The sequence below is a fragment of the Simochromis diagramma genome, unplaced genomic scaffold (genome assembly GCF_900408965.1).
Source record: "Simochromis diagramma unplaced genomic scaffold, fSimDia1.1 OVJJ01000753.1, whole genome shotgun sequence".
NCBI lineage: Eukaryota > Metazoa > Chordata > Actinopteri > Cichliformes > Cichlidae > Simochromis > Simochromis diagramma.
The window spans coordinates 16,591,939-16,615,465 of NW_024387523.1; the positions used below are offsets into that span (position 1 = coordinate 16,591,939).

Consider the following 23,527-nt stretch of genomic DNA (forward strand, 5'->3'; position numbering starts at 1 on the left):
CAGAGGGGAGGTAAGCGTTGGAGGTGGTGTTGGATCCGGGGTAGGGAGGGTGATGCGTCAGTGAGTGCTTATCAGTATCAGTATATGTATGTGTGTGCGTGTCCATAGTTCAGCTGAGACACTGTCCTTCGCCCTGACAGGCTAAGTAAACAGTCACCAGCCAACCCAGGTGGCCTATGCTTGGAATGGGAAGGAACAGACTCAACACAGTCGTTATCAGGGAGTTTTTGTTCAGCTCCAGCCTTGAGCCCACAGCTGGTGCCGAAGGGGTAGCCGGATTATGATGGTAATTTTTATTTTGCAGCAACTCATGAGAATTTCAAGCTGTTCTTTAACACTCCGACACTGGTCTCTCAATCTCCCGTTGGATAGCCGCGAGTTTCTCCATGATGTTATTAACCTTCAGTTCCGTGGTCTTGTCATTCTTTTGCTCAAAGAGCAGATTCTGAGACCTCACGACCGCAGTCAGCTGTTCCAAGATGTAATCCAACTTCCGCTCAGAGGTCTTATTCTGAGTATTCACTGCTGCCGTAGGCGCCTCCAAGCTCTTAACCATGCTGCACTCAGTGAGCCCTTTCTGAGAAGTCGCGCCTCGTCCCAACTGTGTTGCTAAACACGAGTCCAACATCATCATCAAGTTTGCGGATGACACAACCATCATAGGCCTCATCACAGGCAATGATGAGATGGCCTATAGAGAGGAGGTGATGGCGCTGTATGAGTGGTGTCTGGAAAATAACCTGACTCTCAACATCAGCAAAACTAGAGAGATGATAGTGGACTACCGGAAACGACCAGTCAGAGAACACCAGCCCATCCACATCAACGGTGTCAAGGTCGAAAGGGTGAGCAGCTTCAAATTCCTTGGAGTCAACATCACCGAGGACTTCTCCTGGACCCTTCACACAGACACTGCTATCAGGAAAGCTCGCCAGCGGCTTTATTTCCTGAGGAGGCTGAGGAAGTTTGGCATGAACGCCAACATCACCTCAAATTTTTACAGGTGTGCAATTGAGAGCTTGCTGACGAGCTGCATCACAGTTTGGTACAGAAGCTGCTCTGCAAGCTGCCGTAAATCACTACAGAGGGTGGTGAAGGCAGCAGAGCACATCACTGGCACGAGGCTTCCTGCCATTCAGGACATTTATCTCCAGCGATGAATCTGTAAAGCACACAGCATCATCAAGGACCACAGCCACCCAGTACATCAGCTCTTCCCCTTGTTACCATCTGGCAGACGTTACAGGAGTCTGTCTGCTCGGACTCAAAAACACTTTTTACCACCAAGCCATACGACACCTCAACCACAACACTTAAACACACACAACACAGCACTCAGAAGCTACCTGCAGCTTCACAAGTACTCTGTTTAATCTGCACTGGTCACTCCAGTTTATTGTCATTGATATTTATATTTAAAAAGTGCAATACTGTAATTTTCTGCTGCTCATTCCTGTGCAATATCCCATCTGCCCTCCCATCATATTTCTTTTCAAGATTTTCTTATTTAATCACTAGTGTACATATATTTACATTTATAGATACATATATATTTAGTCATCTTTTCTCTTTTACCACGTCTCTCTAATATTTTGCTCCTTACTATTTTTCTATTTTTTATTACTTTATTTTATTTATTTTATTATATTTTATTATATTTTCTTCTACTGTATCATGCTGCTGAGTGACTGCTGCTCGTCAAACACATTTCATTGCAATGTTGACCCTGTGCTAACTTGCATATGACAAATAAAACTGAAAACTGAAACTGAAAACATCGTTTCAACCCCAGCGGGCAGCCTTGGGGGGGTTTGAACAGCCGGTTCCGCTTTCTTAATTCTCCGATGAGCCAGGGCCAAACCAGCTCCGATCAGCAAGAACCCTGTTATCATGGTTCCGAATAGGTAGATATCTTCAGCGTCCTCGATCGACAGTCCCGCCAGGCACACGATCCTCCATGTCTGCCACCCGTCCATCGTCTATCCGGCAGGGAAAGTCCCTCCAGGGCACTCGGGCTCTCCCGAGCCCAGACTTCTCATTGAGAAAAGGGTGTCAATAGCATTCAGAGACCAGTTGATCAAATCCATAATTCTCTTTAGGTTTTAGAAACAGACTGTGAGTGAGTGTTCCAGGGACAGTAATACAAAAAACACGAGACTAGACAAGGACATAAGAACTAAGCAGGGAAGATAAGGGAGAGGAGAGGAGAAAAAGTGCGTCCGCCTCCTCCGAGAGCCAAAAGGAAAGTGACATGACATTTTTGACAGTAACATTTTTTTACCGATAAGTGCTGCACAGATAAATTAAATGTTTCTCGGAGAAAAAACTTCATAAGTACCGACTAAAAATCCCAGTCATGTGGTGTTCAAAAAAGCAAACGCTCATGAGTACGTGACACATCCTGTCGTGTCACACACTTCTGCTCTTAATCGGTGCGGTGATTCAGCAACAGGCACCCACACTTTAGAAGCTTAACCCTCTCCGGCTCAAATTAAACTTTTTGTTGCTAATGCACAACCAAGTCCTGCAGTGGTACTTCTGAGTAAAAAAAACTCATAAAATATGTTTGTGGGGTAATCAGGTTGTTAGTTTTTAACTGTTGCAAATCGGCAACGCCTGCCTCGACAGGGTTAATAAAGCATTCCATTAAATGCTGAATGTCAGATGTCTCTGGCTCATAGAGCGACAAACAAGATGTCAATGCCTTAATGCCCCAACTCAGGCAATATAACATTATCAAAGGGGACCCACATACAGAGTCCACATCAAGAGGTTTGAGAGGTTGTTTCACAAGGTTATCAGCCAGATGATTACAGGATTCTTTTCCTTTTCATCCACTTTTTACTTCTCGTCTAGCTTCAGTCACTTACGTCATATTTAATTAGACTAGGACACCAAAAACTACTTTATTTTGGGTTTAAACACACTCCTTCACAACAACCCGTTAGATTTGTCTCATAAGCTTCATCTTTTCTCCTTTGCCTTAAGATTGAGTTTCAGTTAAGTCACTCCATGTGAAATCGTTTAGCTTTTTCCTTTTCCTTCCAGCTTTTTTGTTCAGTTTTCCATCATTTTTGTGCCACACCTGTGTTGAGGTAGTCAGTCAGTCTCTTCAGTGTATGAGCTGGCAGGTTGTCTCGTCAGACTGAGACTCAAGCCTGCCAGTGTTTGTTGCATTTCCCCAGACTCCTTGTGTGTTTTTGTACTTCCTTGTGATTGTGCATGACCTGTTGCCTGACTTTTGGACATTTCCTTTTTCCTCATCACTTGCTTCACAAACAAACACCTGTGTATGAATATATCTACCTGGATAAAAGATTGGGATTTTTGGATTGATTATTCAATGAGCAAGCTAATCTGGAGGATAGCTGTAAGAGCAGTGAATGTATGAGCTGAAACTCTGTTTGGATCTAAAAGAGAAAGCCACTGTCCTCATTAGTGGAAGGACCACTCCCCTTCACAACTGAGGTACCAGGGAGTTAGAGTGCATGCCCTCACTAGATCTATTGATCAATTATCTCCCTATTGGTGAAGATGTTTCTTGATAGTTTATATTAATTCATCCATGTTGAGATATTACTGATTAATAATATACAACTTGAGCTGACTTCTCTCCCTGACTTTCTCATCCAGACTTGTTTAAACATTTTTACTCGCTGCAAAAATATTGCGAACACGAGCCATTGCATCACATTTTCAATTTTGTCTACATCTGCACCCAAAATCACAAGATGCATTATAATACTCCTGACTCAATATCGTGTAGTGTATTTCTTGTTTTCTCAGATCATGAAGTGTGCGCATGCTTGCAATTTTTTTAAAAAAGAAAAAAGAAAGAAAATAAGCTTGGAGCCATAAATTCCAAGCTTATTTTGACATCAGGTTGCATCAGGCATACAAGTATACCAGCAAAGACCCATTAAGATGTTTACTGGTATATTGGGGGGAGTCATTATTTCATTCATGGCTGAATTGATCATTTTTATGCTAGTGTCATTTTAATGGAGAGAGACAGAATATCAACACATTACATAAAAGTATTGAGGTTATTGGCATGAGTGGAATAAATATTTGATCCCAAATCAAAACATGAAACTCAACAATAAGAGTTTGAAGTTGGTCACCAAGTTTGAACACATGTCAGGAGGGATTTTCGTTCACTCCTTTTTACACAAACTCTCTATATCCTAAAGTTTCCTGGCTGCTGCTTGGCAACTGAAAGCCTGTCCATTTTCCCCTCAATCTGGTGAAGTCGTCCTGTACCCTCAGCAGGAAAACCACCCCTTGACCGTGGTGATGGTGTTCTGTGGTTATACTCCTTCTTTCAAACACAACAGGTCGAGTTGGTTCCAACAAGCTTGATTTTGGTTTCATCTGTCCATGGCACGTTCTCCCAAGCCTTCTCTGAATCATTTAGATGTTCACTTCCAAACTTAAGAAGGGCCTGTACATGTGCCTTGTTGAGCAGGGGGACCTTGTGGGCGCTGTAAGATTACAGTGACGTGCGTTCCCAATGGTGGTTTCAGATCACTAACAAGCTCCTCCCATGTAGATTTAGGCTGTTCCAACAGGTCTACAATCTTGTCCCTGATAACCTTTGACAGCTCGTTGGTGGTTAGAGGTTGGAATAGGGAAAAAAAAAAGATCTTTGGACATGCTTGTACACATAATGAGTTAAGACCAGGAGTATCTGTTTTGAACGACTGATTGTAATCTGTGTCACATACTCAATGTGATGTGATTTTTCTGTGTTTTTGGTTGATATTCTGTGTCTCTCCATTAAAAAAAGTAACATAAAAATTAGAGCAAACTTAGAAACACAAATAAAATGTGGTCATTCACCACAGGACATCACTGTAGTGCTTATAAAATGAGTCTGTACCAACAGGACATGAAAAAAACCCACCATAAAGAGCAAATCAGATATTCTGACCCACAAATGCAACGCGCACCAGGAACACTGGATATATGGCCTTGCCTCTTCCCCCCTTAGAAAGGCTATACACGATACATACATCATACTATACATTAACTAATGATTATGGGTTTGAGGCAATAAACACAAGCATTCACCCAAGTGGTAGGTTTTATGTTTTATTCCAAAACCTTCAAAATAAGTTTCAAGTTCAAGAAAGTAGAATAAGCTTAGACACAATGCAAAGCATCATATACAGACAGATAAAATACATTTTATATATTGCAGACAAGCCATGGTGGGTCTTACATATGTACAGTATGTATGTAAACTTTTATATACAATCTTTTTTACATATACAAAAAAAGCCTTGTTTCTATTTTTCTTTGTATATATTTATATTTATATATATATTTATATATATATATTTATATTTATATATAGATTTTTCATATACTCCCCACTAGCATTTGTACTACAATAATGAAAAAGAAAAACATTTACATATATGTCAATCCATTTTTTCTTTTTATATTACAAATGTATTTTCATAAAAATATATCTCTGTACAAAAAAAGGTTTTTTTTTATTTGTTAACATATTCTCTTATCTCAGAGACATTTCCTCTGCAGTTGCTCTGTCGTTGCACAGTCTGCTTAAGCTCACGTTTGTCCACGTCGTCACCGGTAAATCCTTTTGGTGTACAGCGAGACACCGACACTGGCTCTTTGCCTTTCGCCGTTTTGTCTTTTTTTTTTTTTTTTTCTCGTTGAGGCCTTTAATGGCCATGTCGAACCTGCTTGGGCATTGCGGGTTTTTCAGTCTCACATAGAGACTAGTTGAGAGATTTACAGAACTGGCTTGAAAAAAAACATGTTGAAAGAAAACAAAATGAAAATATGGGACTTTATAAGTTTGTTGCCATGGAAAAACTAACAGAAAAATATCTGGTAATAAAAAAGCAGCTCTTTGTAAATACTTTGCTATATTATACTCTAGATAAATTGGACATTCTGTTTTCAGTCCAAATATAACACATACTGACAGTTTTTTTTTTATATTTTTTTTATCCATTACTGCACACAAACAGAGAAAAAGTTGTGGGATTACAGATATTCAACACAGTATAGATAGATAAATTCTGGTGCACTCAGTGAAATGAAATACATTCAGTAGTTTTTGAGCAATAAATCCAGTGATCTGATCACGAATGATCCCCCTACCACGCTGCTCGCATTTCACATTGAAAGAATAAAACTCATTTAAGCTTCAAAGCTTTTCAAAATACATCCCTTCCCTCTCTCCCCACGCTTTAGTCCACTAGAAGAGCTGAAATGGGCTGAATAGTGAAGGCAAATTGCATGGAATGGGCCTGTAAAACACAGCGGGGAAGTTGAGATTTGTTGTCTGGCCATCAATATGTGGTGGCAGTGAGAGACGGGAGATTATAAATGATAGCTGATGCAGAACGTGTCACACGGCATAACTGATGGATCGCTCGGTTTTTCAATACATGTGCAGTGCTGTCCTGTGCTGCGCGAAGAAAGGGAGAGCCGTTGGTCGGGTCCCTGACTGCGAGGAAAACTCTGTGAACTTTTGAAGGAAACTCAAAGACCATAGCTGTGATGTGTTTCATTATAGAAGAGATGGGAGAGCAGGACAGAACCCAGAGCTGTGACCGGCTGATAACGAAAATGAACTGAAGATGAGCGCCGTTTGTGTCTTAAAATATGCAAAGAGAACCAGGAAGTAGCCTGCTGCTATTAAGAAAGACTTAATTCTGACTCTTAGAGCACGGCTTCATTGAGAGCTCTGCGATCTTTACTTTCATATGACTGGACTTCACTCTCTTTGAGAACTTTCTGGGCTAACACTAGATAGGTTAAATACTTCTATAGATGTACTGACCATTAAGGGAAATGTATCCATAAAATGGTTTGCTTGACATAAAAAAAAAACAACAGCAGAAATAAATTAAGCAACATCAAGACGTGACAGAATAATAAATCTTAATTTTTATCACTATGTGTCTAATTCTAAATCGTTCTTTGGTTTATTTTTAAACTCGCAAAGCAAACGGAGGGCAAACACCCAGCCGAGCACGAAGCCAACAACATAAAGTCCTGGCCATTAATCCTTGCACACCAAAATACAGTACGACTGAGCACACGGCTCGTTTGGGGGGGAAAAAAACAAACTGATGGTGACTCTGGCATGAACCTAACAAGCTCAGATTTTCAGTGAGATCAAAGATTAAAAACAGATCTACAAAGCCTGCGGACTCTTCAGTGTGTGTGGGTTACTCAGGCAGGGATAAGGGCTTTACCGAAAACCCTAAAAGACTTACATTTCTAATATCTGACATAACAAGAGGAAACCCTTCTTCCCAAAGAAAAAAAAAATCCTAGGAAAGATACTGGAATAAGAACACTGCGTCTAAAGCATATTTATGATATAAGGGGGTAACAAGGCACTATAATTAACATAAAGTGCTTCCTGGAGGTACGAACATGAAAAAAAGAAAAAAAGAAAATTGTGTTTGGCCCTTGAAAACCTTTTTTTTTAATCCTTGAATTTGTGGGGAATGAGCCCTTGTTAGTAAAAACAATCATATTTGTGTGAGCGTTTGCTTCTGTATTATGTTAATCCAGATTTATAGTCTAAATCTAGGCAAACGGAATTGCTTCCTCTGGGGTTCGTGAACACGTCGTCCTTATTTACACGTGTTTGTTTGATCGTTTTGTGTAAGTTGGGGAAAAGACCGCTTGAAAGTGCCCTTAACAGAAGCTGCGATTTAATAATGAAGCCGTCCACTTTGCTGACATATTTGGAGCAATTTCACAATAAAAACAAATGAAATGCAACGTGCAACAGCCACAGAAAACTATAGGAACTGAGTAGCAGCTCCTTTGAGATAATGGGCGAGCGACTTCTCCTCTCCCTGTGAAATATCCAGGGTAATTCAATCGTTTCCTCTCCCATCAATTCACTACCAGAGCAAGCACGGGGCAATATTCTATCTGTACAGCCGAGATAAACGCGAGCTTTAAAAGTAATAAAATTGTAAAAGCAATTACCGACCCACAGCGAAACTGATTGAAGAAACAATACGGTGATTGGTTTCAAAAGGTCTGGAATTCTGAGGGAAATTATGTACAACGGGCAAATTTAAAGACTTCATTAAAAAAAAGAAATGTATAATAATAAGAATAACGCAGCAACAAAAATCCATAAGATGAATTTCCTTTTTTGATTTCTAACACACTCACACACACAAAAAAGGAACTAAAGAAGTGAAAGGGATCTGAGCGTGTCCTGAAATTGGGAATGTAAAAATGAATTTTCTTATGGGGTTTGATAATGAAGCTAAAATTAATGCAAATTAGACGTAATGGCCCAATTTGCTCCTGTGAAATTCGCACACTATTCATCTCACCTAGCAGCTGCAGGTTAGCATTTACAGGTATGGGAGCAGGAAGTGGAGCAGGGTGTTTTTGAAAACATCCCCCCCCCTCCTCTCTGTCACACACACAGACACACACACACACACACACACTTAATACGGGTCACAAAGCATTCGTATTTTCATCAGACGTGTCATTCACCAGCCAAGGTAGAGCCCCGCTGTTATATTAGATGACAGTTTCCTCCTGTGTTGCATTTTCAATATAATTTTTTTTTTGCATCTCACTCCCCAGTTGCCATAGATATGGGGAAGCGTTAGCAGCAGAGACATAAACACTTTTTTCAACCCCCTCCCAAAATCATATTTATCATTTCCAATTTAATGCATGGGGAGTAATCAGTAGGCCAGCGACTCCCCTGCTGTCACAGCTCTGAGGAAGCCTTCTGCAACATTTTTATGAAGGGCGAAGACAAAACAAAGCGACGCAATTTTTTTCTTTTTCCAAAGGGGAGCGAGCTGTCAGAAGTGAGCTTGCATGAAAAAGACCTGAATGCAATCCAGAGGGAACGCATCTCTCGCTTCATCCATTCTTCAAACCCCAGCGCCTTCATTTGAACATTTCCAGAGAGCGAGAACATGACCTCACTTTGATCTTTGTTTTCCTAAGGCCAAAGTTTAGCGGAGCTACTGCTGCAACTTGTGTCACCTTTTAATCCAGTGAAACGAGCAAAGCTGGATCCGGGATTAAAAGAAACTTTAAAAAAGAAAAGAAAAAAAGCAGATAGTGTAATCTAAATACAGATTTGCTGTGCTACATTGTGGTTTGTTGCGACATGGTCCCTTCTCCTCAAGGGCCTCAGAGCAGAGGTGGCGGCATGGTTAAAAAAAAGCCTGTTTTTGGAGCAAATGTCAAGAGTACTTCCCCTTGCTTAACCTTTGATTCAAGTGTGTTAGCTTGAGAAGTGAATTTGTCTCTCTTCGGTCCCTTTGATCTATCTGATCGATCGCTACCAACCAAAAAGAAAAGAAAGAAAAATGATGGAGACTGGATTTATAGATTGTCGACGTTTAATTTACTGGTTTTCGGAGCCTCTGCGTTGGCGTAATCCTAAACTCGTAAACTCGATACTTTCACTTCTTAAAGCAATAAAAAAATAAAATAAGACAGCATTGCGTGTTTGGTTGGATTTTTAGGGTGAGAACAGATGAGGGCAGCTACAAGATGTGCACATGAACATACGCACTCACACTCGCATGTACAACTCTCACTACAACCTCACTAAGTGCTTTTTTTTTTTTTAATTTCAGCAGCCCAAGCTACCTTTGAACCCCTACACTGGACACAGCTGCCTCGCCAAGCAGAATTTTATTCCTGCTACAAAAAAAAAGATGAAGTCGAGTGTGTCTGTGTGTGTGTGTCTCCAGCAAGGCCTTCAAAAACTCACTGAATTGTTAATTCATCCTCTGCCAGAAACTGAGGGGTCCCCGATGATACTTTTCGAGAACCTCAGGAGCGGACAGCTGGGAAGAAAACTGGCGTCCAGCGACTCAAAGAATAAGGTGAGCAGCATATAAGAGCGAACACAATAAAAATAGCTAATGAGAAAGAAAAAACAAAAAAAACGAGAAAGATGAATCGAAACAGTCCAGACTGTCTCCCTCAGATTCACGCACAAGCCAATACGGCGCTGCCCGTCTTACAGTTCGCTTGTACAGAGGCCTCCGTAAGCTACAGGTATATTTCTCGACTTAAAAGTTTACAGGTAAAATTCCCTTTGGGTTTAGGCGGTGAGAAAAGTCATCACAGCTTTGCTCCCAGTCGTACTCCCCGCTGGCTGCAGTTTAAGGTGGAAGCTTTTCCTCAAAATATGGAGAATGATCAAGAAACCACGTAAAGTTACGAAAAGCGCGTTGTTGTTGTCGTGTGTTCAGATGGTTGTCTTCACGTGGTTTCTTTCTGTTTGTTTTCTTATCGCCAGCAGGTAAGCGCCTTTTCCGCTGGAGATGTTTCTTGAAGGTATTTCAGCAAATAAAATAATCTTTGTCTTGCCCTCTGCTCAAGGAGCTATAGATGTCCTCAGCTGGCACGCAGGCGAGGACGTGGTGCACCTCTCGTCCCCGGACTGAATCGGTGATGTAACAGAGGATGAGTGTGTAGAAAATGGTGGGGAAGGGTGAGGGAAAAGAGATATATTCAAATCCAGGAAACAAAAGAAGTGGGTTGAAAAGAAAAGGATAAAAACAAACAAACAATGGAGACGATAAAGATGACAGAGAGCAGAGAAAATATATGCATTAATGTCATTTTCCCGTGATTCCAAATAACCATTCTATTTTTATAAACAAACTACACTGGATTTATTTTGGATTTTTTATTTTGTTTTTTTTTCTATTCATAGAAAAGTCTTCAGGGACGAAGGTAAAAGGTTGAGTCTGAAACTACATTCGGAGAAACTGTGTCTTGCTTCAACAGTTGTGGCGCCTCAGATGTGCGATTATCTCAGGCTCACGTTATCTACTCTCAGAGAAAAATATGAAATCATGGATGCCTGAAGTTCCAAGTTATTTTTATATCGTGCGGCCAGGGTGACCCAACGGTGGTGTGGTACTCACCTTCAGAGGAAGCGGTTGCTATACAGCTGTGCACACTGTGCTGACTGTGAACTCTGTCTCATTGGCCATGATGTCAGTGGGTTGGATGTTGCGGTCATACATAGGGTTCTCGAACGTGGCTCGCCCGTTAGTGTTCTCATGGCCCACGTAACCATTGAAGGGAACTTTGGGTCTTCTTCTAAAAAACAAAAACAAAAGGAGGTGTGGGTGGGGGTGGATGAACAATAATCTTTATCCACTCCTAGCACCAGATGTTCCTAATGTTGTGAGCATCCACAATCTGCTGTGTCATGGTTACGAAGCAAATTTTCTCTACAGGGAAGGTTTCCTGTTATCACAGATTTTCTCATATTGAGGGTAACATATGCCTTTAGTGGATTAAAAAAAGTGAAGTTGAAGTTAATGTATTTTGGAGGAGGATGCATATACTCAAGCAAGAGCAAACTTCACCAACTTGGAAAGAACTTCAAGTAAACATATTCCCTGTCAGCTTCTCTTATATGCATGTGTTGTTTTCTTTCCCTTGTCACTTGTCTTGTGTCATATTGGTCTGCTTCATGCCTCTGCTGTTCCCTGTGTCTGCAGTGTATTGTGTATTTTGAACAATAAAGCATGTGCACCTCAATATTCTTGCAGGCTCACGAAGTAAAAAAGAAAAGAAATCCGTGCAGAATATGGGTAACCTAATCACTGATGCAATGATATTGCTTTTATAAACATAGGGAGAATGACTTGAATAGGATGCGGCCACTTGGATGCTTCATTTCCTGAAATGTAATCGCACTAAGCATTTCTTCAGCACTGTCAACAAATAAAATAAGCTATCAGAAAATGTTGTTTGTCATTTTTCTGGTCTTATTCAAGGACACTCCTCCTTGAATAGTGAAATAATAAAGATCAGCTTGGAGTTGTAGCGAACCTTACCTGTGTTTGTAGAGGTACAGAGCGAAGCCTGCAATGATCATGGCTATAAAAGGCACTAGGATGGCTGCTGCCACTGAACTGCTGTTGGAGGCAAAGTTGTAGCCTTGTTGGTCTCTGCTGGGATCTAAACTCTCTGGAAGAGAGACAGACAAGAAGTTGAGACATTACATGAGCATTACTTCAGCGTATGACTACAATTAAGTCCCATAAAAAAAAGTTCCAATAAACAAAAGTGATATTATCCTCCTCAGTCCATTAGTGGAAATAAATAGGATAACAATGTCATAAAAGAATTTGTGATGACTGAAGAAGGCTACCAGGAAGACTCCATTTATAAATAATAGCCCGAGCAGCATAAACTGGCTTTTTTTCTTCTTCTTGGTTTATTGCTTTACTTTAGCTTCATTTCGCCCCCTGGGAATGTCAAATTTCATTATCCTAACAATGACTCTTAATTACTGACATCAAAGCCCGACAGCTATTAACTCATTTCAGATTCATTCTCTAATTTATGGAGGTTTGTGTCTGTAACAGCAACAGCGGAGGAGTGACAGCCCACCTGTTTGCCACGGAATGCCAAAAAAGCTCCAATAAAGGACAAGTGACAAACAGGAAGGACTTAAATTAGCGGGTTGTGCGGTGTTTGCCAATCAACCCCCCACCGCACACAAACAGATGCACAAACACAGGCAGACCGCACTGGCGGTTACACCGCCGAGTTAAAAACAAAACGCAAAATGTCGACAAATTAAGTTGGATTATTTCAAAGATGTCTAGCCCACCTCCCACACACGCATCTGCTTTTTTTCTTTTTTAAATAAACGCTTAAACCTGCGTACACATGAATACCCTGGTATAAGCCCTAACCCTCGGTATTAATTAAGAGCTGTTTGCTCAATCAGTTTGTTGTAGCAGGATGTGCATGTGTGTATCTGTGGACCGCACCCGCTGTTCAAACACCTTTGTCACTACAGCAGATTTTCACATCCACTTTCACCGTGTACACACACACACACACTTAATCTATGTTACCCTCGGCGTAACTTCGCGCTCAATTCCAAATTCCTGCTTGTATCTGATCCGTCTTTGTACCTACACTTTGGCTTCTTTAGTTTGTCTAGCAGCCAATATGGAAGCATCTCCAGCGTGGGCTTTGCTTTTCAAAAGCTGCTAAATTCCTCTGAAATATGTCTCTGCAAATACGAAAGCAGCCAAAGCAGCAGCAGCATTTGCGATTTAACTGTTTAAGTGAATACGAGATATGACATCATGTGAGCAGATTAAAAAAAAAAAAAATCTGGAGGACAACGGATCTATTTTAAACATAACAATGTCACAATTCATTCTTCCTCTACTCGTTTCTCTGTATAGCGCAGCGACCTTTAATGAATACCGTGAGCTAAAGAGACTCGGAGCGAGGCAAAACCTATCACGGGTACGTGAGAAATTAACAATGCTTAATCAAGCGTCCCTGACTGCTGATGGAAGCTTAGGACAAAAGTAATATTTCATTTAAGTTATTATCAGATTACTATGCAATTTAAGGTACCCACTCAGAAATCACACTAAGCCCAATGTACGGTTTCTGTTATAGGAACTTTAAATTCACGTCCCCAACTTTTCCCATTTTTTTGTGGATTAGTTCTTAAACCAGAACTAATATGATGAATAATGTAAAATTAAAGAATAAATGTACAGCAATACAGTTAAAAAAGGGCCTTAAATATACTCTCTTTTTTATGACACATGCATCATTAATTTCTGACATAAAAGAAAGCCATGTATTGGTGCATTGAAGCATTGTATGTCAGGTGGATCTGACACAAAAGCAATGTTACTTCAGGTTTAAAGGTACAGTATGTAATTTTAGGGATATTGTTCAACAGAAAAAATAATATTGTACTTATAAATATATACACTGATTAGTGAGCCATAATGGCTTCCAACACACTGATGCATTCTCCTAAAGTTAGATATAATACTTTCAAAATCCATAGGAGCAAGTGCTTTTTGTGCAAGCTGATGTTGCCCAAACATCTTGAAAACAGTGGACAAGAAGGACATTGCCACCCCGTCTTCCTTCTCTCACCCCAACCAGTCACGGCAGATGGCCGCCCCTCCCTGAGCCTGGTTCTGCTGGAGGTTTCTTCCTGTTAAAAGGGAGTTTTTGCTTCCCACTGTCGCTAAAGTGCTTGCTCATAGGGGATCAAATGATTGTTGGGTTTTTCTCTGTATGTATTATTGTAGGGTCTACCCCTTACAATATAAATTGCCTTGAGGCGACTGTTGTTGTGATTTGGCGCTGTATAAATAAAATTGAACTGAATTAAATTGCTTAATCGGGTCTTGTCAATTCAATTCAATTTTATTTATATAGCGCCAAATCACAACAGCAGTCGCCTCAAGGTGCTTTATATTGCACAGTAGATCGCACATTAATAGATACAGCGAAAAACCCAACAATTATATGACCCCCTATGAGCAAGCCCATTGTCCAATTTGTTAATGCATATTTTCATCATCTCTTTCTCATTATATCTTTCTCCTCCTCCAACACTGCTCTCTCTCTCTCGTCCCTCATTTCTTCCTCACGTCATGCCTCATCTGGTAAACTAAAGTCAGGGTGCTAACAGATGAAAACATGTGCAAACATGCTTTTTTATACCCCATGTTGTTGCAATTAATCTTTGTTAGCAAATTATACATGGGACCCTCCTGTCTCCACACAGCTGATAACGAGACGGCTAAATAACAACAACAGCTTGTTATAAACTAGCATTATTCCAGCTAATGTTTCAGTCTTGAGTGTCCTAAAAATCCGTCTTTCCCTCTGATAAACCATTTGATTACATTTTAACATCGTATGAGAGTTTATCTGCATTGACTTAAACAATGTTAGATCTACTTCAAAGAAGTTTTCACTACTGTCAGCTAACAGCAGTCCTTACTGACAATAAAGTTCAGGATGTCCTCAACAACTCGCCAGAAGTGAGCTTGACTGACTCATCGACTTGTATCGGACTCCTTTCACAGTTTTACAGCTTCCTCCAGGGTAAATAGATTTGGGCACATATTGACAGGTAAACAGCGGACTGACCGACTATATACTCTCTACAGATGAAGGGCGGCCAGAGTTGTTTTTCCCTAATCCTTGATCTTAATCCCCAATTTCCTTAGGGATTAATAAGTGGCCCCTGTAGCAAGGATTCTGCACTTGAGTAAGAAATCTGCTGACAGCTAGTGGTGAAATTTTACACACTGTACCTTTAACACATAAGGCATGTATGAGTTGCATAATATATCACAAATTTGAGACAGCATACAAGGCGTGGTGAAAAATGTGCCTTAAAAAATACTAATGCACAGTTCATCTACAGCTTGATTAAACAGCTCTTGGGTGCATGAGAAGATCTAAAGCTCTGTTCATGTCTTTCACGGCTGTTTTTACCGCAACTGCTACGTTTCGATCTGTCAGTGGAAGTTTTGTTCCGTCCATTTGCACTTGTGCTTATGTGAGGCGCGGCAGTCTGTCAAAACAGCGACCCTTCAGTTTCATTTTCAAGGAGTGGACAATGTTGCAGGAGGCAAATATGGCTTGTGGGGCAGATGGTGATCAAAGATTGTGTACGTGTAGCCAAAAACCTCCTGCGTTTTCAAAGTGCTCTGCGCTGGCTGGAGATGGCAGGTTGGCACACACTTGATGCCGTTTCCACTCAGCGCTCTCCCCCTAGACGCCTCAGGGCGTTTCAGTAGAACTCTACAATAACAGTCTCACCCTGGGGGACAGATTTACAGTGCATAACCCCATGTCTAAAAGAAAAATAATCGAACAGCATGCTCCTGGTCACTCTTCAACTGACGGTTTGCCTTTGAGCTTAGAAACAAACTGTGGACCCTTTGGCAAAAAACTGCTGAGATGGACCCCCATCACCAGGGATGATCATCCACATGAAGGCCAGGTCAGGTTAAAAGTAAAATTTGAATTCTGTGGAAAAATCTTATTCACAGTGCAAAAGGAGGTAGATGATCTCCTGCTCAGTATGATTTTCTTGGGGCTATCCAGACTGCACTCAGGACAGATACTAACTTTAAATCAGTTTTAATTGATTCAATGTTTTAATCTTATGGGCTTGTTTCCAAAACCTTCTGATCACACCTTGTATGTGGACAGCTGTAACTCTTTGAAAAGCACTTCTACATCTCTGGCAGCAAAGCTGAAGTTGCTGAAGGAACTACAGAATGACGCACAGCAATGAACAGATAATATTTGCTACATGAAACCTGCCAGATATGAGGCTACTTGGCAAAGACTACAGGTGTCAACAAATAACTGTCAAAGGAAACATTCTGTTTAGCTGTTTATGAATGTGAGTGTATGGTTTGTGTATACGGATGTCATTTGTGTTTGCCTCTTGCCAGCTTCACAGACACATGATCCTAAAGAGTATTTACACTTTACAGATAAGTGAAACCCACCACAGCGTATGCTGTAAGAGCTTAAGGACATTACATACATCTCAAGTGACAGTTTTTTCGAATAGAAATCTAAAGAAAAACAAAATCTTCCCAGGAGACCACTCGGTCACAGCTTTCTGTGACCGAGTGGACCACTCACTCACCCAGTCTCTGGAGACCAAATTGGCCAAAGCCTTTTCCGGTGACAACTCCCTGGTACACGTAGGAGTTGGAAGAAGAGATGTAGGACACCTGGGGAGAGAAAGGATTGGAAGACAGACGCTTAATGTGTCACATCCCGGCTTCACAAAGGAGCGTATCACCAAAGTGTCAGCAGCTGGTGCACGCAGAAAATGAAATATCACGTCAAAAGGAGCTGAGAGGCACTCGCGTGGCTGACATTTAATGTGACGGGTTTTTTTCTTTTTTTTTCTGATCCAGAGAACAAACATACGCACACTCAGCCCCGCTGCACACATGTGAGCTTGTTACCCAAGAGGATTACACAGAGGATTCGCACCGGGGCACACTCATGTGATGTGCATCGTATGACACATACGCATGTTTGAATAAACACAGCACCACATAACCACATTTACTGTGACCTGCTTTTTTTTAATTAATTGGGAGAGAGTGTATTAGTGGTGCCTGAGGTCGGAGGATAATATGGGAGAGAAGAGTGAAAGGGGGTGGTGTGGGTCTGTGGAGTCCTGATTACCAGGCAATGATTTAACTGACATTTTAATTAAAGAGAAAACTCTAGGTGGGCCCTCCATCTCCCTAGAGTGACAAGGTTAGTGTGCTCGACATAGTTCACAATGTAGATGCGTGTGTGTATGTTGTGTAAAATCTTTTCAAGTACAACAAGAGGTGTTGTTCTGGACCAGACCCTTGCACTTACACGTCCATCTAGGGACCAGTTGTCCATTTTGAACTTGTTGACAAAGATCTCCACAGGGCCTCTGATCTGATGAACCTGCAGCACCAGCTGAGCATCCTCTCTCTTATATGTACCTGCAGAAAAGGGGTTGCAGTCATTTCGGAAAAACAGACACTCGTTTGATAAAAAGACGTGACATTTGCTCTGAGCCGGCCTCTTGTTGAGTTCATGTCGACTCTTTCTTCTGTTTCTGTCCACCTGTCGTTACCTTGTGAATCCCCCGTGGGAAAATGGAACTCTTATGGATAATGGCAAGTCACCAACACTGTCTAATAAATGAATCTAATTTTAGGCTTTTAGGAAACGGGTGCAAGGTGGCGCCCTCTTGAAAATGTTTCAGTATTCTACTTTCATGTTCCCCTCTCACTAAAATGCATTTTTGAGGAGGCACAATAGACACGTGCACGTCAGAAGTTTCACCAGCATGTGGCAGGCCGCAAGCAGGCCGCGTGAAACATCAAAGGCGTGCAAAAGAAAATCCTGGAGCAGCAACAGTCCAATCTCCTTTTTTAAAAAAAAACAAATCAGACCTTGTACTCTTCTTCCTTGAGAGCCATTTAAAATTAACATATTTTGTCTTAAGACCTTAGTGAAACTTTTGCACTTTTGATAAACTGACTGGCTATGGCACTGTTTTGCCAAGAATTACTGCAGGTAAAAATACATTATTAAATTTTGAGACGGTTTCCAGCCTCGAGGCACGAAGCGCAGTCTACTGGCTATAATGAATCTTTAATTTTCTCTGTATTTATATTGTGTGTTCTACACATGACATGCAGCGATAGACGTGCCATTAAACAAAACACAAAAAAACAGAAACTGAAGGTGCGAGAGCCCAATCGTTGCTGCTCGCTGCTGTGATTCATACAATAACTCGCATAGTAACACACAGTTGCTTAAGTTTTATTAAACAGCGTTCCCATTTCACTTTCATTCCCCTTCCAAGCGAGGCAATTTGTAATGAAAGATTATGGCCGACAATAACCAACTTTTTTTGTCACTGTCAATAAACCCCATAAAAACCTACAGTGTATGTGAAGTCAACTCAATATAACACCTCTATAATAAAGATATCTGTCAGCCGGTGCTACAGCAGGTCTTACTGATGGGTTTTTAATCGTTTAGGGACAAAACCGAGTTCTGGAAATGCGAAAGCTTTGCCTAGGCAGAGGAAAAATCTCATCAGACTTCCCATTTAAATGATGGATCTATTAAAAGATAAAATTCATAAAAACAATCTTAAACATTTTGAAAGCTAGTTAAAAAAGGGAAATTTATAGTTTGTTGCTCAGTTTGTCTATTGAAAATATGTGAATACTATATATAAATACTACCAGCTACAGGAGTGAAGTGTCCAGGCTGCTACTGATGAAATTTGATGATGATTGCAGCTGTGCAGTGATTATACCACTGAGAATAATATAAAATGTCTGCTGCTCTGTTACAGCAGCAATAATCCAATTCAAGCAGAGACCACACTGATTTCTTGCTTCTTGAACTCACTTGAAATTTGGATGAAAGCAAACTCAGTCGGATCTCTGATATGAGAAGCAATTTAGAAGAATTGACCCACACAGACTGTTTTTATGAGTGATGTTTTTCTTTTGAAGATCTTGAGTTACTGTTGTACTCACCTGCCAGTTTAAGTTCTACTCCACTGTGGTCGATGAGTGTCCCATTAACCCGGTTGCTAAAGGGTTCAAAGGCAGTGATGCTCAACATAGCTGGTTGCTTCTTCCCGAGGTACTCGTAGGATCCCCTCCAGAGGGAGTTCTTAGCAAACACACCAACAGGAACTGAAAGACAAAGGAAGAATGAATAGTAAAAATAAGGTGTTTTATTTTGCAGAGGGGGGTTTCTGCAAAATTAACCTTGTGATTACAAGTCTTTGATATTTGATACATGAGTTTTTGAGACCTCTAGATCTTCAGTTTGATTTTTTTAACCCTAAACCCTCGTATGTTTTTTGTGCCCCCATAGCGAGGAAGTATTGTAATTGCTTCCGTTTCTGTGTTTGACTGTCTCTCTGTTTGTCAGCAGCCTTGAGTCCACAGTTTTCATGTTATTTTTGAATGTGTGACGGTAGATACCAATAAGAACTCAAGCTGATTTAATTTTGGTGAAAATCAAGTCAAGGTTAAGTTTACACCACATGTGAAAATCTGTTAAATAGCTATATTACCCACAATTTGTAATGGATGGACTACACAACAATTTGCTAGGCCTTGGTGAACATGAGTACCTAGGCTGGCGTTTGACCTTGACCTTTACTGTTAGCACCCAAGGTCAAAGCTTGAAAAAAAAATTCAAGAAACCATATCGGGTAATATATCATATTGAGAGAGCTATACATCGAACTTCAGGGAGATTTGCGCTCTCTGAGTACTAAACAATAATTTGCACAAAAATCCTGGATGTAGCAAAAATATTGCAAATTGATATTTAAATTCTGTCTTTTAAAGAATTCATCAGAAGGTTCAATAAACAAATGTTTGGAATGTACAGACAGATTTCCCATGACAGTTCAGGACACGATTCGCAGTTCCTGCACAATTTAGCAGAAAACGTCAGACTACGAAATCAGCTTAAAGGTAGAACTAATCACTGAAATCAGGTACGTATTGTAGATAACAAGGTTTCACACTGACATTTTTTTTTGTTATAGACTTTATTTGAGCACATTTAGGAGTTTAAGTATGGTAATCTTACATCCCAGGAGTGCCTTTCTTACCTGGGTGCTTGGAGGACGGCTCCTGCACTGGCACCACCGGGCCCCTACCACTTGGGCGAATATCAGCTAAAGAGAGCACAACACACAATATTAACAGAAGAAACCAATAAACCTGAGTATCCTGTAAACAGGTACAGTGTGGGCCTCAAGAAGTGACAAAAGAAGATCTCATTTCTACTTTCACCACAACAGCTCGAAGGTAATTGCAGTAGAAGGATGTCACCATCAGCACTTCCTGTGTACGCCTAATAACCCCTGTGGTGGCCAGAGTGAGGGCTGCCTGTGATAGGACTTGAGTCATGTGTCAAAAAGCAGCTCAAGTATCCCTGCGGCGTGAGAGACACGGTTTCACAGCTTCAGCGGAAGCGCTTTAATAATGCCTTACTGCTCACAGGGGGCCGCGGGAATACATCACAGTAGTAAACATACACCCACGCAGGTAAACAGAGCGGAGAGGGCTTTACTCGCAACCGCAAACAAAGACAGGTATACTGATGGTAGTTTATGAGGACAAAAAAAATCACCTCGGATAAAAGCATACAGACACAAGGAAACATGCACATCACACACACACTCCTACTGCCTTGTACTTTATTAGCTGCCAGTCTTTTGAGCTGCCCTTCCATCACTTCACCCACAGGCGCTGTTAATATCCTGTATGTGCTAAGGCTCTCTCTTTTTTGCCTTCACACTTAATGGCATGGCCTTAAAAACACCCATCAGCCTATATATTTCAGCAGAAGCCCCGACATGGAATCTATCACGTGGATATCCCCAACTCTAGTGCAGCTTTCTCTTTCAGCTATTAGCATTTCTCTACACTACATAATCGTATGTCGATTACTCTTTTTTTGCCCCTCCATATGTATTTAAGTCAATGAGGGTATCTTAATGGCAGTCTATTTGTCTGCTAGACCTTTTTAACACTACTTCACCATTTATAAGAGCTACTTCTGCTAACCTAATCAATGGGAAGCATTGGCCTAATCAAGTTTTGCACCCTTGCTAATGATACGAAGCTTACGCGTTTGTGCGTGCTTCTGTAGGTAATTCCATGCAGTCTAATTGCGTGATGGATGGGCCACCCTACCCTGGCATGTGTCTGAGAATAAGCGAGCGTTAACAAAGCAATTCATCAGGATTAGCTGAATCTGCGGTTTTCCCAAATTCTTTATCTGCCTCAATAATCCTTATAAATACACATTATGGAGTCGTGCATGATAAATACAGGGTGTTTTAAGTGTCTAATACACGTAGCTATGTAAATGTTGAAAGTGGATGGCCATGTGCACACATTTTTAGTCTGACAGTGTTGACATTGTTTAGCCATGTTAGTGAAATTTAGCATCAGAAAAAACAGCAAAGCAGGTGCATGAGCTTTTTGAGTGTCGAGCACGTCTTCGCGTTCCCTCATGGATCGAATGTAACAATGTTTATACCTGCACACAGAGGCGGTTTCCCTGACCAGCTACCGTCGGACCTGCACGTCCTGTGCTCTGATCCTCCGGCCAAGTAGAAGCCGGGCTGACACGTATAGATCAGTGTGTAGCCCAGGGATGGCAGTTCAATGGCTCTCACATCAGACTGGGCTGGCAGCTCTGGCTGGCTGCAGTGGTGGGCTGCAGAGAGAGGGAGGAGGATTAAAGAGACCAAAAAAGAAAAAAAAATAGTAAAGAAAGGGGACAAAAAAAGGATGAAAAGATGAGCGAGTTCAGGAATCAGATGAGAGATAGTCAAGAAATAAAGGAAAAGTTTATACAGCAGAAGAGAAAACGTGACAAGGGGTTAAGACAGAAGTTATGTGGGAGATATTGGCCTCAGCTTGTTATTAGATTGTGTTCTTACCAATGCACTCAGGTTGAAAGCCACTCCAAGTGAGGTTTGGCAGGCAGGTGCGAGAAATCGAGCCCTGCAGTAAGTAGCCCTTTCTGCAGCTGAAGAACACCGTACTGCCGATCTGTAAATGAAAATGCATAAAAAATAAAAAAAAAGAATAAAAATCCAAATAACACCTCAGTTTTTACTGAAGTGGAGCTGCAACTTTGCTATTACACTTGCCGTTGTCGGGTTACTAATCACATTAACAGCGCATTACAGCGTGTCGCTCGGAGTACACCCAAAACCGGAACAACGAAAATAAAGCAGCTGTAGGGGATTCAGCTGCCATTTATTGTATTGCTTATTTATTTCATCATTTCCCTAAGCCATCTGGGCCCTTGTCACTCAACTCTGTACAGAAAATAACAAATGAGTACAGACAAAGAAAACATTCTCAATATGGTATCAGAAGAAAGACAGATGTGGGCTGAGCGGTGCTGTAGCATCAATATTGCAGTAGCCATTAAGTCATGCTTCCTGTTTGCTCCTGCAAAATAAGTATTAAAGGAGGGAAGTGTACAATACGAACGGCATTAAGGTAAAAGAAAAAACACATTTTGGGGGTTTCATCACATTTTTAATATATGGAAATCAATTTCTGGAGTGACCACATATTCTCACCTGGTAGCCCTGGCTGTTGTTCTGATTTCCAAAGAGAGGCGTGCCAGAATCTCCACAGGTAGTGTGACTGGGATCTGAAATACGCCCCCACACACACACACATACAAACACACATACACACACACACACACACACAAAAATGCTTTGATAACTATACTAACTATTCCCGCAATACAGAAGGTCCTCTAAACATACAGTACTGTGCAAAAGTTTCAGATTCTCATGCATCACATAGTGCCGTTATTACTGATGGCGGTAGTAGTACAGCTTGCAGAGGAAACATTTTATTGTATTTAGGTGGCTTTGTGAGTTTATGTCAGCTGAAATGAATAATAACAGTAACACTTTATAGTTACTTAATGGAGAATATTACTGAAGGAATGAAGCCCATTACTTAATGTTAATCAACTGTTTTTCAATGTGTGTGTCATTTTACTTTTCTGTTCACAAGAACATAAACATTCTCAAACAACTTTATTTTAGCTTATGGAAATAAGATAAGCTATAGTATAGTTATAGTTTAAAGAATAAAGAGATAAAGACAAGGAATGAACGGAACTTTTGTACGAGGTTTCAAAGAGATTTTAAACAGTTTTTTGTGAAGACATCTTGTTTTCTGTACGGTGAACAAAGCCGCAAAAAGGAAGACTCTGCTGTGAACCAAGGTTTTGCGAGAGGCAGAATAAAGCAGTAGCCATACAGTAACACACAGTAAGTAACATTCATATTTTTTATTGACTGAATCTCAATAAATCTTAGTTTAATCTTTCCAACATGACACATCTGGTTAAACAAAGTCCAGAAATTGACTGCGGCTTTAATAAATTCCTGTTTACCAGCAGCAGGGTCAAAGGTTTGCATGTGTGCATATTTTAAAGTATCCAAACACCACAACAACCCCCAGGACTGGAAACATTTATTTTATTTATTTAATCTTTAATCTGTTCCTGACTTTCTGAGTGCCTTTAACAACAACCCCCTCATGGCTTTAGCACTGCACACCATCGCAAGGATAGAGTTTGCATCAATTAGTGAAATAAATCA

The 23,527-nt window shown here is 40.8% G+C and overlaps 1 protein-coding gene across 2 annotated transcripts in view; it reads right to left on the reverse strand.

Annotated features, from left to right (window-relative positions):
* Positions 1 to 5,975: 5,975 nt before the first annotated feature.
* Positions 5,976 to 23,527, reverse strand: part of csmd2 (CUB and Sushi multiple domains 2) — a 261,451-nt gene continuing 243,899 nt past the window's right edge. For both annotated transcript variants that reach the window (XM_040021190.1, XM_040021191.1), the window contains exons 63-72: positions 22,484 to 22,557; positions 21,830 to 21,941; positions 21,424 to 21,603; positions 19,985 to 20,050; positions 18,888 to 19,049; positions 17,215 to 17,327; positions 16,478 to 16,565; positions 11,859 to 11,991; positions 10,935 to 11,112; positions 5,976 to 10,444 (exon numbers count right to left, since the gene is read on the reverse strand). In XM_040021190.1, coding sequence (XP_039877124.1) covers positions 10,953 to 11,112; positions 11,859 to 11,991; positions 16,478 to 16,565; positions 17,215 to 17,327; positions 18,888 to 19,049; positions 19,985 to 20,050; positions 21,424 to 21,603; positions 21,830 to 21,941; positions 22,484 to 22,557 — 1,088 coding nt within the window. In that variant the 3' untranslated portion in view covers positions 5,976 to 10,444; positions 10,935 to 10,952. The remainder of the gene's footprint in view (positions 10,445 to 10,934; positions 11,113 to 11,858; positions 11,992 to 16,477; positions 16,566 to 17,214; positions 17,328 to 18,887; positions 19,050 to 19,984; positions 20,051 to 21,423; positions 21,604 to 21,829; positions 21,942 to 22,483; positions 22,558 to 23,527) is intronic.